This window comes from Lactuca sativa, chromosome 7 (assembly GCF_002870075.4).
Source record: "Lactuca sativa cultivar Salinas chromosome 7, Lsat_Salinas_v11, whole genome shotgun sequence".
NCBI classification, from domain to species: Eukaryota; Viridiplantae; Streptophyta; class Magnoliopsida; order Asterales; family Asteraceae; genus Lactuca; species Lactuca sativa.
In genome coordinates, this window is record NC_056629.2 from 157,523,512 (window position 1) to 157,537,173 (window position 13,662).

Here is a 13,662-nt window from a genome sequence, read left to right on the forward strand (position 1 = left end):
GAGAAGAAACTAAGAAAACACTCATTGTCAAGCCTTGAAATTTCGTCCCAAATTTGAAAATGTCACACCAAAACCAACCCGAGACAACAAAAACCAACCAGAGACAAGAAAAGTCATATCGTTGTACCGGTTGTTTGTGGTTTCAAGCCAAATAGTAAAAAAAATGTGAGTTCAATTCCTAAATCAAATCAAACTAGAACCTAATTTTTGGATATGGTGAAACCGAATTACATATTTGGCTTCAATCGGTTTCGATTCCGATTGGGTTCCAATAATATTTTGTTCACTCCTAGTTGTTATTAGTGTTCAGAAGCAGCAGACCAAACCGAACCATAACTGAAAAACTGAGAACCGAATTTATGGATACAAAGGAACCAAGAACCGAACCAAATTAGATATTCAGTACCCAATCATTTCTAGCCTATTTTGCTCACCCTGGTAGTTATGCAAGGATTTGTAAACCAAATCAAGAATACAAACAAATATTCATGATAGAGTTTGCATTTGATCTACATGATCTATAAAACTTAACATACAAGATTCGCCTCTCAAAAATAAGTCGCACAAATTATCAGGTGCTTGCTTGCTTGCTAATCTGGTCTATAATATAATTACACACCCAGACACAGTTAACAAGATCACAATCCCACATCTATGATAAAATTTCATACCCACATCATTTATATCTTTTCCAATTCACCTTTTACATCTAATCAGATCATTGTTTATCAAGTCTACCAAGGCCCTGTTAACGTTCTTCGTAAGCATAGCCTCTTACTCCCCCATGGCAGCTTCATCTTCTCCACTATCTGGATAACAAGATTTGACTTTTCAGAGTCAAAGGATGAAATATTGACATTGAATTATATGAAAAGGGTTTTCGTTAAAAAGAATTAAATCATAGTTACAGTAATCTATATGAAAAATTTTTAGGAGGGAAAACTTTTTGAGCGAAAAAATGAATTTATACATCTGGAATTTGGTTTTTTTTAAAAAAAAAAAGTTTGACTCCAAAAGTCAACGGAGAAAAATGGAAGATGAAGGAATCTCTTCCTACCTGATTCCTCTGCATCTCCGTGATTTCTTCCTGCAGTGAAAATCGATCATCAAGAAACACAATTAAGCGAGTTTATTAATATGATAACGATGATCAAAGATAGATTTACATTAAATACCTGCTTTTTCATTAATTCGTGGTTTAATTCTTTAAGTTTTGCAACTTCTGCTTCCAATTCCAAAGTATACGCCTGTAACAAGATCGTTAATTTTGGTTCTCTAATCATGTTATGAATAGTAAGATAATGGAAACTGACCTGCTTTCGAGCCCTAGATCTTGCAGCAGATTCTCGATTTTTGATCATTCTCCTCCGCCGTCTCTCCACCACTTTCTCTAAAGTACCGCTGCTTCTCCGCCCACGAAAACCACCTTCATCAAAAGCATAAAAGGGAGGTGATGGAGTTGAATCGACGTTAGTTTTTGGGATCAAATTACGTGGAGATCCTGCGCCAGGACCCCCAAGTTTCTTCATGTTCATCACTCCGTTCTCGACCCCATTAGCTTGAACCACATTAATCTTCATCGGGTTTTCAGATTTACCATTCAATGGCGCCGTGAAGTCCAACGCCGCTTGCTTCGGGAAAAGAGGCTGCGGCTGAGGCTGCGATTTTTGATTTGGATTTGGTTTTGGTTGCAGGTTGAGTCCATTTTTATTCTCTGTGATTTGCTGTTGAAATCCATGGTTTTGATTCGGGTTTTGAAACCCGAAAATGAAGCTATTGTTTTCGACATTCTGTGAAACATCACCAAAATACGAGCTGTTTTGAGCGTTTTGAGGGTTCTGAGGTCTCATAGATCCTTCATTCGTTTGAATTTGATTATTTTCAGTTACGACGCCTGCTTTCAGTAAGAAATCCTCTAATGTCATCTCCCCCAAAGTGGGTTCCCGTTGCTCCGCCTGTAAATTAATTTCTCCGATCAAATCGCCGCCTTTTCCTCCGCCGTTACTCTTCATCAACTCTCGCCAGACTTCATCGACGGTTTTCTGGCTAAGTGTTCTTGGTAACGTCAATGATCCTTGTCTTTGTATATTCCCGTTCCCGTTATTCGGGATTCCAAAATTAGAAGTCAGCGCCATTGATTGAGTCTCTTCCGCAGTCCAAATGTTCTTCAAAAGTTCATCCATGTTCATCGATCCGAAATCCTTCCCACCTCCACCTAATGTGTTCTGTAGCTCATCGAAAGTTAAGGAATAGATTGAAGATTGTCGGGTTAATGGTGAATTTGGTGCCATTTGTCTGATTCCATTCATCTCTGGTTGCGATGTGTCAACGAAGTTTCTGAAGTTGATAAATGAACTCATGTTCTTGAATCTTGAATCCCCAAATCAAATGGAATGCAGATGAATCGCTATGGCTTTGATTTCTTCATACCCAGATGCAAAATTCATCCAAAAAAAAAGAGAAAATTAGTCAAGAATTAAAAAGTATCAAACTTTCTTAACAAAGTAATAACAAGAATCTAAGATTTAGTAACAAGATTTTTGCAATTCTATTGCAATAGGATATTCGTAAGCAAAGCAAAACAATATTAAATTATTAATGGTTTAATTCATAAAAAAAGGAAGAAAAAAGGGTAATGATGAACATGTTAAAAAGTCCAAGTTTGACTTTGAAGTGAAGATTGAGTTATCAATATTATCATTTTCATTCATAAAATTGGATATAAAATAGTATTAAAATAAATATCTTTAGGGTTAAACTAACAAAATCAAAGCCAATTAAGCTAAAAATTCTAAATCCAGTTGGAATATTCAAGATATGAAATGAACTAATAATCTCTATGTTGCTTCAAAGGTCAAAACCCCCAAAATACCCAGATGCCATAGCTACAAATCAAATTATCAAGAAAGATTAGCATAAGAACAAATATAATAAAAATCACAATCTTTATGCATAATTTTTTGACTTTTTGTTATCTTTCTTTGTGCTCACAAAGAGGAATAAAGCTAGAACACTATCCATAAACATGATTAGAACTATACTCAACAACAAAGCAACAATTTCATCATCAACTAGATACAATAAACCAAGAAAACCAAAGATCTGGATCCAAAAAGTTTGGACCAATCACATCAAATGGTAAGAAAAATAAGCTTTAAAGAATTCAGAAGATCAAATCTTTATCATAGATAAAAGTTGAAAAGAAATATAAAAAGAAGAGAAAACTAGAGAGAAATATCTTCAGCTGAGTGTGAAATTTGAAGACGATTTTACCCTTTTAGAGTGAGAGATGAGAGGGAGAGGGTGGAGGGGAAGAGCGGCGTGTCCTTTCGTTTCTTGTTTGCTCGGAAGAGATGACAAGTGTCTTCTGCTCCTTTTAAATGGTAAAAACTTCGGTACTCAATTCATTCATGTTTGTCTTCATAAAGCGTAGGTTGTTGAGATTTATGCAAGTGTTTCTAAAAAGTATATATACACCCCGTTATCTTTCAACTTTTACATAAATGCCCCTTCATTATTCAAAATTCATTATAGATCATATGTTGTTTTTGCTTCACACAGGTGTAATAGAATCAAGCTAACTACCGAGAAACTAAGATCCGACTCGAAAAATACTTTAATTGGACTCGATTTAGGTAGAGTTGAATCGAGCTACTTGAATATATTATCGATACAAGCATAAGAATTAAAATACTCGGCTTCTTAATCTTGAGAGCTTAATCATGTAGGGATTAATATGGAATTAACAAAGAAATAATTGTGTTGTTTGTATGTGAATTTATGAGGTTACAGACTTAAAATCACAAAGAGAACAATAAATAATAAATATTTGTAGTAATAAATTTCGTTGTTTACAAACTATAAAATAAATAAGAATAAAAATGTTAAAGCCCTAGAAGCTCCCAAGAGGATCCCTAACTGCAATCCATATGCCCCACTCTTTAGTTTACCAACTCATATTTATCAGTTTATGCTAATTGCTATGTGTCTCCACTTTTAAACACCTATGGCTAAATAAATATTGGTCTAAATATTCTAATCAGATTCATGACTTTGGGGAATACGAAATTTAAAATACCAACTTTGTTTTCGTTGTTATTTGATCAATAAATTATTATGCATTAATCCTAACAAATCGAACTTAGTCAAAGTTACATTTTTTATTCTCTATACTATTAATATTTTGAATAATTACTTGAGATGGTAACATATTTTAACTTTTGGTCACATTTGTTCACTAAATTATTTTATTTGTTTTATTAACATTTGAACTTGTTGAAACGTATTACATTATACCAGCATGACCGGTAACTAGTGGGTTTTCAACCTGTTATTGAAGGTTTCACATTCGATGGCTCTCCGGTCATCTTCTCAACGAGCCTCCACCAAATGCGAGTTTTCAGGCTATTTCAAACCCAGAAATCGAGAGCTCACTTCTGCACCTTCTTGATCCAAGGAGGGTCGGTCTCTCAATTTTTCTTCTTCTTTATTTTCGAGATCTATAAATTGATTTCTGTTGATTGTTGCTCGATTGGAAATGGGGTTTAGGTTTGTATCAGTTGCTTAGGAAGATGATGAACAAGGAATAAATATGGGTTTATCAGATCCGACACACACAAACACCTTACACAGAATTGTGTTTTTGAAGGTCCCGTACCACCACCCAAACACCCCCTGAAGTCGTGGATTTGCATTACCCCTTCCCCTTTTCGTGTTTTCTGCTGACCAGATCAGAAAAGAACCACCACGAGGCTGCCGAAGGAGCCCCTAGCTGCAACAGTTGACGGCAGCCTTGCTGCCGTCGATTTTTCTTCCTTCTTTTCTCAATCAAACCAAGAGTCGAAACCCCTTTCTCATTTCCTTATTTCCTGTCGACTCCACAACAGCTCTGCTACTTTCGTTCTTCTTCCTTCCTCAGTTAAACCGAGCACCGATGGTGCTCTCCTTGATTGGTGACTGTTGCAGACCGTATTCGGTTGGGTTGCTGCTGGCGACGAGACAAGAGAACCAAGGAGGGCTCGTCGGAGATGTATAACTACCCCTCCTCAATTTTCTAGGGTTTTGTTCCAAGAACAAGAACGAACAAAGAACACATAGATTTCAAGATTTTTGATTTGGAACCCCACCGATTTCTTATATGTTTTCAGGTAGCCATGGAGGTCGATCTAATGTTGGAATGAAGTCATTCATATATTGGTTCCCAGAAAAAAAAAAATGGTTTCGCCGGAAGATCGAGTTTAACCGGAGAAGATGATCGAAAAATCATATTTGGCCGGAAAACTCATTTTTTGTCGGAAACAACGCTGAAAACCGACAAAACCCACTATTACCAGTCATATTAGTATAATGTATATGTTTCAACAAGCTCAAGGGTTAATAAAATACAAAAAATAATTTAGTGACCAAATATGACTAAAAGCTAAAACACGTTACCCTCTCAAGTCATTATCCCTTAATATTTACATAACTAAGTGATCTTGAGAACTTAATCATATATCCAATTAAAATTTAATACATAATTGAGTTGAGTTTTGAAAGTACTACTTCAATAAAGCTTGAACACAAGTTTGAATATTATCGATTGAGAACGAATTGAATTTTGAGCTTTGTGTTTTCTAAACGATATGAGGTAGATCTTAACTTTGTATCGACTCAACTCGATAACAATCTTGATGTTGCAAGCTCTCTTATTTTTTGTTTGATCTTTAATGTCTTTAGATTAGGTCGAGATCGTCTTATATGAAATGCAAATAAATTGTATCATCCAACTTAGTAAATATCATTCATATAAAAGATTATAAAACATAACTCGTTTGGGTCCAAAGGTTACGTTCTGGAACTTACACAAACAATAGGTTTGGATTCCGGTTCAACTTTGGTTGTATGAAGCCAATTGTAGCGTCACTACTCTATGAAGGAGCTCTTTACTACCTAGGCAACTCTTATGATCCTAGCATGGTGTTAAAAGTCCTTTTTTTCACACTATATACACTTTTGCTGTGTGTGGTGTGGTGTGTTTATTGGGTTGTTAGTATTAAACATTTTGTTGAGGTTATAAAAAAACAAAGGTTATTTTATAACAAAAAAAAGCCATAAAAATATAAAATAAAGGAACATTTTTGTTAATCACGTCATATTTGATTTATGATAAGACTTTGAGCTATCATATGTGTTATTATGTATAAAAAAAACCCAAACTAAAAACTAGAACTCTAGGTTCATAAATATATTTATAAGAAAAATACCAAATACATAGTTATCTTTATGGACGAAATACGATAATCGTGGGCTTATTAAATATGATGAAGATAAACAATCAAGAGGGTTCTCTTCATTGAGTTTGTTGGAACAAGTTTGATGACAAATAATTAGCGTCCTTACTTTCAAACAAGTGGAAAGATTAGGGACGTATTATGTAAATATAAGTGATATGTTGATATCAATAAAAAAATGGAATATTTAAATAAGAAGAGTAAAACGTGGACCAATTATAGTGTCTTTCTGATTGCCCGATGTGGTCTTTTAACCAATGAGAGTGTGCATTGTGGATGAATCCTAGTCGCCCATTTTCTCTTTAAAACAAAGAATAATGCAATTTTTAAAGCTTTTTATGCAGAGAGGAGTTGGTGAGTGGGGAACATGAAGATATGGAAATCCATCATCTTTTAATCCTCCCAATTTGATTCCTCAAATCTCAACCATCAATTTAATTCATGTACGGTCAAGATCATTTGTAGATGTACTATATTATTACCATATTATAAATTATAATATAATTTTGATTATGTAAAAAAACAAGTATATTATATATTATAGATATTAATTCAACTAAGCCAAGAGTTTATTTTTATGATCAATATATTTGTTAGACAATTTTTAGTATAACACCACAAATTGTATGACAAAATACATAGAGGCTACAAAGTGCAGTAAAGTCTCAAATAGTTAAATAAAACTCTCTCACAACTTATATTAATCTGTGAAGTGTATTCTAACGTCTTGTTAGTTTTTATATAAATTTTTGTTGTTTCCAAAAAGTAATAAATAAATAAATAAAAGAAGTTAGCCAAGTTCAACTATATTAAATTTGGCATAAATATGTTAATAGTTCAATTTTCATGTAAATGTAGTTAAATTAAAAGTTGAATGAACTTCTTCAAAAAACATGTTCCACACATTTTTTAAGTCAACAGTTTATTTGAATTTCTTTACAAATTTCTGTAGCATCGATTTATATATTATTTATAATTTTTTTTAAATACAAAAGTAGATTGCAAATATGATATCATGTAGTTAATGAGAATATGTCATTTTTAACATATGTTAAATAAAAAATAAGAATCACAGTGGTTAGATTTGAAATTCTTTCAAAATTAAGTGATTTTTATTGACCGACATAATATAAAATTATAAATCATACAAAAACTAAAATATAATAACTTTTTTTTATGTATATTGCGATATTTTAATTCATTATAGTAGCTTTACTCGTTATCGAACATGTCCAATCCATCTATTGTGCTGTCTTGGCTAATAAGAATAAACTACTTTCAACCAACTTTAGGATTTTTATTAAAAAAAAATAGAAAAAAAATGATAAAATAATAAACTCTATACATGCTTCAGGTTATTGATGTTGGCGTAGACACAAAGACATGTGTCTAAGGATGTGATCATTTTCATGTGCCTCCATATCCCAATCTCTATACAAGTTGTACTATTCCATGTGACGCCAATATTACTTCTATTTTTCTCTTTATTTAATGGATCTTATGTCTCGAAATATCCCATTCATAGAAGACCCACATGCTTTTGTTTCTTTAGTGTTTTATACAAAACCCTATAGATATATGCAAAGAAGCTAAAAGAGAGAAAGATGAACAATGTTGGATGCACTAAGTATATTTCATATTTTTTATATGTGTAATGTTGCTAGTACATGAGTATTTATAAGTAAATACAAACAATCCTACACTACTTGTAACACTATATATTAATGTATAAAAGGATAAAAGGAATTCTATACTATGTTAGAAATATGAGATAAACAGATTGCTTGGATTTTCTGAAAGTCGCAATTCACTATCAAATTGAAGTATTTCGATGGTACATATCGAACACTCAATTGGATAAAATTCAGAGATACGAAATCAAAGAATATATCTGAAAATGTTCTTCAAGAAGTGTACCATAAAATGATCAAAAATGGTTATATGATTCCTGTCTGAAAATTGTCACTAGACAGTTACAAAACTGTCATCAAAACTACCAAACCTGTCATAAAACGGATCTCAGGGAAAATGGTCAATTTTCTAAAAAGTTGAACAAGTGTGTACTTCTACACCATCTTAACTTGTTCAATATTCAACAAGATCACTTTTGGTCAATAAATTTAACCTTGTTACAGTCAAATAATATTGATGATATTAAATCACCAACATACTAACCATCTAACTATTTTGATGACACCGATGAGTGCTAATAATGAACTCCTTTAACTAACTTATTTATCATCCCTTTCAAGCGAAACAGTGAGAACGATGTGAAGTTTGTTGGGTACAGTGTTAAACTATGGAATATATACCATCTTTGTAAAAACATCATAACATAACAAACATTGAAATATTAAGAAAGCGTTATATATTGTATAAGATAAATATCAATTTTAATATGTTTAGTGTGTTAATGAAATGTTGGATTGGTCGCTAAGTGGCCAACATCAACGTTTTCACACCATAAGGTTGGTGGGAAAGTACTCAATAACATTGTTATTAAGGCACAATACTTCTTCTTAGCACTAGAGCAAACAATTGTATGTTGCTTCTTACTACTCCAACTAATCAAAGTAGGCCCAAAAAAGACACATGCAATAGCCATTAGTTGATTGGCACTCATCATCACAACAAGCTAGACCTGAGCAAGCATGAATTACACAAGAAGAGGCACACATAATAACAAAACCATGAGTGTAATTGTGATTAAAATCCCATGCAATCCATTACATCATAAAACGTATTTATACAAATATACATCAATGGGCCAAGGGCCACATATGGGCTACTCAACTAAATACATAGAAAATACATCAAAATATATACGTTAACAACCCCCGCAGTTTGAACGAGGGTAGGATCACGAACGTTCAAGCTGGATCGAAAATCAAGGAACAAACTCGAAGGAAGACTTTTCGTAAAGATATCTGCATATTGTGACTTGGAGGGAACATGAAGCACACGAACCTGACCCGTAGCGACCATGTCACGAACAAAATGAAGATCAATCTCAATATGTTTGGTCCGTTGATGTTGAACTGGATTCTGAGACATATAAACAGCACTGACATTGTCGCAATAAACAAGAGTAGCCCGATGGGGAGAATAATGAAGCTCAAGAAGTAAATTATGTATCCAACATGTTTCTGCAACTGCATTAGCAACACCGCGATACTCTGCCTCGACACTAGACCTGGAGATAGTGTGTTGACGTTAGGAAATAAGATTGTGTCCTAAAAATACACAGTAACCATAAGTAGAACGTCGAGTGACAGGACAGCCAGCCCAGTCGACATCCGAGTAGGCAACAATGTCTCGAGAGTGAGAGCTAAAAATCTGAAGACCATGATTAAGTGTACCACGAACATAGCGTAAAATGCGCTTCAAAGCAGTGAAGTGAGGCTCACGAGGATCATGCATGTAAAGACAAACCTGTTGAACTGAATATGTAATGTCAGGCCGAGTGAATGTGAGATATTGAAGTGCACCTGCCAGACTACGATATAGAGTAGGGTCTTGGACAGGAGGCCCCGAACCATCAAACTTAGTAGACAAGTCAGCATGGGTAGATACAGATTTGCAGTTGAGCATAGATGCTCGATCTAGTATCTCCATGGCATATTTTCGTTGAGACAGAAATAAACCGTCGGCAATTCTAACAGCCGAGATACCCAAAAAAATAATGGAGATCACCAAGATCAGACATGGAAAACTCAGTCCCAAGTATGGATGTAATATGAGACAAAAGCTGTGCAAAATTACCAGTGAGAACAATATCGTCCATATAGAGAAGTAAGTATGCAATGTGGGTACCCCTTCTGTAGATCAACAAAGATGAATCACACCTGCTATTAGTAAAACCAATGCGAGAAATAAATGTTGTAAAGTGCTGAAACCATGCCCTCGGTGCATGTTTGAGACCATAAAGTGATCTCTGAAGAAGACATACATGATGAGGCCGAGACGGGTCACAAAAACCAGGAGGTTGTTTCATATAGACTGTCTCTTGAAGATGACCATGAAGAAAAGCATTTTTTACATCAAGTTGTCGTATAGGCCACTTATGAGTGACTGCAATGCTCAGGATGGTACGAATGGTGGTAGGTTTAACAACGGGGCTGAAAGTTTCATCACAATCTATTTCGGGTCGCTGACTTCGTCCATTTGCAACAAGATGAGCCTTGTAGCGAGAAAGAGTACCATTGGCAGTCAACTTCTTTTTAAAAAGCCATATACAATTAATAATGTTCGCATTTGTAGGACGATGAACAAGGGTCCATGTTTTGTTTTCCATTAAATCCGTATATTCTTCTTGCATAGCTTGGAGCCAGTTTGGATCTTCAAAGGCTTGTGAGTAAGTACAAGGAAGAGGAGACTCAGAGTCAATATGGAGATTTAGGCGTTGAATAGGTTTCTTAATACCACGTTGTAGCCTAGTGACCATGGGATGAGTAGAGACCGTTGGATCAAGTTGAACAATGATATCTGGAGGAGGAGAAGTAACATAAGTTGGAATAGGAGGGCTCTCGGCAGAAGAAGATGAAGAGCCAAGAGATGGAGATGGAGAGTCGGGAGGGGAAATGGTGTGAGTATTTAGAGACGATCATGGCTCGGGAGTTATAATCGGGGGGTTGTGATCCTCGAGAAAAGAATACGAAGGAGCAGAGTTAGGAGTCATAGAGCCGAAAGGAAACACGGTTTCATCAAACACAACATGTCTGGATATGATTATTTTCTTAGAGTGAAGATCAAGACATCGATATCCTTTAAGAGTGGAAGGATATCCAAGAAAAACGCATGGTGTAGATCGAGGAGAGAGTTTGTGAGGAGACTCATCATGCGGGAAACATAGACATCCAAAAACCCGAAGGTGGTGATAGGTAGGGATTTTGTTATAGAGTTTGAAAAAGGGAGTGTCATTGTTAAGAGTGGTGGAGGGAAGGATGTTGAGAAGGTGTTCTTCCATATGTAAGGCTTCAACCCAATATTCGGGTGGAAGACAAGCATGAAAAAGAAGAGTACGAACAACATTGTTTATGGTGTGTATCATACGTTCCGACTTTCCATTTTGTGAAGATGTGTGTGGGCAGGAAAAACGCATTTTAATACCATGAGTGTCACAAAGGTTTTGGAAATGTTGATTATTGTATTCACCTCCGTTGTCACATTGAAATTGTTTGATGTCGGCATTAAATTGATTTTTAACAAGAGCACGAAAATGAAGAAATTTGGAAAAAACTTCAGATTTTGCACGTAAGGGATAAATCCAAACAAAATGAGAATAATTGTCAAGAAAGAGTACATAATATTTAATACCACTATAACTTGCAATCGGTGAGGTCCACACATCGGAGTGTATTATATGGAACGGAAATAATGAAACAGAATTTGAGATATTAAACGGTAATTTAACATGTTTCCCAAGTTGACAAGGTTCACATAAAGTAGAAATTTTATTTGAGGAACAGGAAATAAAATGATTATCAACTAAATGTTTGAAGACATGATGACCGGGATGACCAAGACGGTGATGCCAAAGAAGCGGAGCAATAGTGAGAAGTGCTTGGGGAGATGGAGTGGTGACAGGATAAAGATCTCCGCTGCTATCACATCGCATGAGAACTTGTTTGGTTCGTAAATCCTTCACAGAAAAACCAAACGGGTCAAATTCAATTGAACACGAATTTTCACGAGTAAAGGAACGAACATAAATAAGGTTTTTAATGATTTGAGGTGTGATTAAAACATTTTTCAAAACAAGAGTACGATACGGATTTTGATAAGGAAGAGTGGAATGACCGACATTACTCACGGGTATCGAAGATCCATTACCAACTAAAACCGATGAAGAAAAATTATGCTTATTGGAAGGTTTAGTAAGTATACCTGCATCTTGATGAAGATGGGTGGTAGCTCCTGTATCCATGTACCACCCTCCAGTACCCGGATCAAGCATGGAAGTGGTTTGGAATGCTTGTGGAATACTCGTTGGTTGTTGAAACATATGTGGAGGGTGGATGATCAAAGCTTGAGGATGAGGGTTGGAGAGAGTAAGTGACCCAAAAAACTGATGATGTTGGGCTTGTTGCTGTGGCCCACCTGGAAGAAGAGGCATGTGGGCTGATTGAGGTTGGGCCAAAGGCTGTTGCAACATTGCTGATGGACTCGGTAGAAGACCAGGTTGAGCCTGTTGAGCCTGGGCATGATGCGACAGAGGGTACTAGCCGTACCCCCAACCAGAAGGTACAGCCGCCGGATATTGTTGCTGACGTGAACCCCCAATAAACTTGTTGCCATTGCGACCTCCTCGACCGCCATGGCCATTCCGGCCACCAGATCGACCGCTACGGTAATAGTTACGCTGATTGGATGAGTTGGAGTTGCCATCAGTGGCGAGAATTGTGGGAGAATAGCCGTGGTCAGAATGAGTAGGAGTGAGAGTAGTTTGTCGCTACTGATCTTGAAGTATTTGGCGTTCTTCAATCAATAACATGGACCGCATTTGCATGAAGGAGGGTAGAGGATCACGATGTCGTATGGTAGTAGCAATGTAATTATATTTGGTAGACAACCCATTGAGAGCATAGGAAACAAGATTGATCTCAGGGACCGGATTTTCTAGATTTTCAAGCAAATCAGCAAGAGTCTTGATACGAGAACAATAATCACTGATAGACGAGTCTCCTTGAGTGATGTTTCGGATCTCACTGTCAAGTTGGATGGAGGTAGTATGCTTATTTTCTCGGAAAAGTAGTTCCAGGCGGTTCCAAACGCCATATGCAGATGAGTTTTTCTTCAGAATCATGTGGAGAAGAGGCTGAGACAACGTGATGTAGATCCAAGATTTGACAATGGAGTCCAAACGTTCCCATTCTTCAGTGGGTTCAGGAGACTTGTCGGTGGTGGGAAGAAGATGTTTGGAGAGACCGTATCCCTTGCAATGAGTTTCAAACAGCTCACGCCATATGTCATAATTCATTCTTTCAAGATCAAGAACTAGGGGAACTGCATGTTTGATGTTAATGGAGGAAGAAGGTTTGTCAAGAAGAGAGGCAGAAGAGGATGAATCACTGCTCATCATGATTGATGCAGGAAAGGGAGGGAAACAGAATCGAGAATAGGAAGAAAAAGGAGAGATAACCCAGTGGCTAGGGTTCTCTGATACCATGTAATTGTGATTAAAATCCCGTGCAATCCATTACATCATAAAACGTATTTATACAAATATACATCAATGGGCCAAGGGCCACATATGGGCTACTCAACTAAATACATAGAAAATACATCAAAATATATACGTTAACAATGAGAAGTCGTACCATAAAGATATTAGAATCCGTTTGACTGCCACCCAATGCTGATCAGTAGGGGTATGAAGAACCCAAGATAC

General features: G+C 36.0%; 3 protein-coding genes across 3 annotated transcripts; all 3 read right to left on the bottom strand.

Moving 5' to 3' along the window:
- Positions 1-453: 453 nt before the first annotated feature.
- Positions 454-3,432, bottom strand: LOC111895643 (bZIP transcription factor 23). The gene is made up of 5 exons (XM_023891721.3): positions 3,274-3,432; positions 1,314-2,422; positions 1,176-1,247; positions 1,058-1,087; positions 454-809 (listed from the first exon to the last, which is right to left on the bottom strand). The coding sequence occupies exons 2-5, from the start codon at positions 2,358-2,360 to the stop codon at positions 735-737; spliced, it is 1,224 nt and encodes a 407-aa protein (XP_023747489.1). The 5' UTR covers positions 2,361-2,422; positions 3,274-3,432; the 3' UTR covers positions 454-734.
- A 3,056-nt stretch (positions 3,433-6,488) lies between these two features.
- On the bottom strand, positions 6,489-9,887 carry LOC111895598 (uncharacterized mitochondrial protein AtMg00810-like). Its single transcript, XM_052765828.1, has 3 exons — positions 9,516-9,887; positions 9,099-9,317; positions 6,489-6,572 (listed from the first exon to the last, which is right to left on the bottom strand). The coding sequence occupies exons 1-3, from the start codon at positions 9,885-9,887 to the stop codon at positions 6,489-6,491; spliced, it is 675 nt and encodes a 224-aa protein (XP_052621788.1).
- Positions 9,888-12,723: 2,836 nt separating this feature from the next.
- Positions 12,724-13,440, bottom strand: LOC111895599 (uncharacterized). Its single transcript, XM_023891682.2, has one exon. The coding sequence runs from the start codon at positions 13,438-13,440 to the stop codon at positions 12,724-12,726; it is 717 nt and encodes a 238-aa protein (XP_023747450.2).
- Between the last annotated feature and the right edge of the window lie 222 nt (positions 13,441-13,662).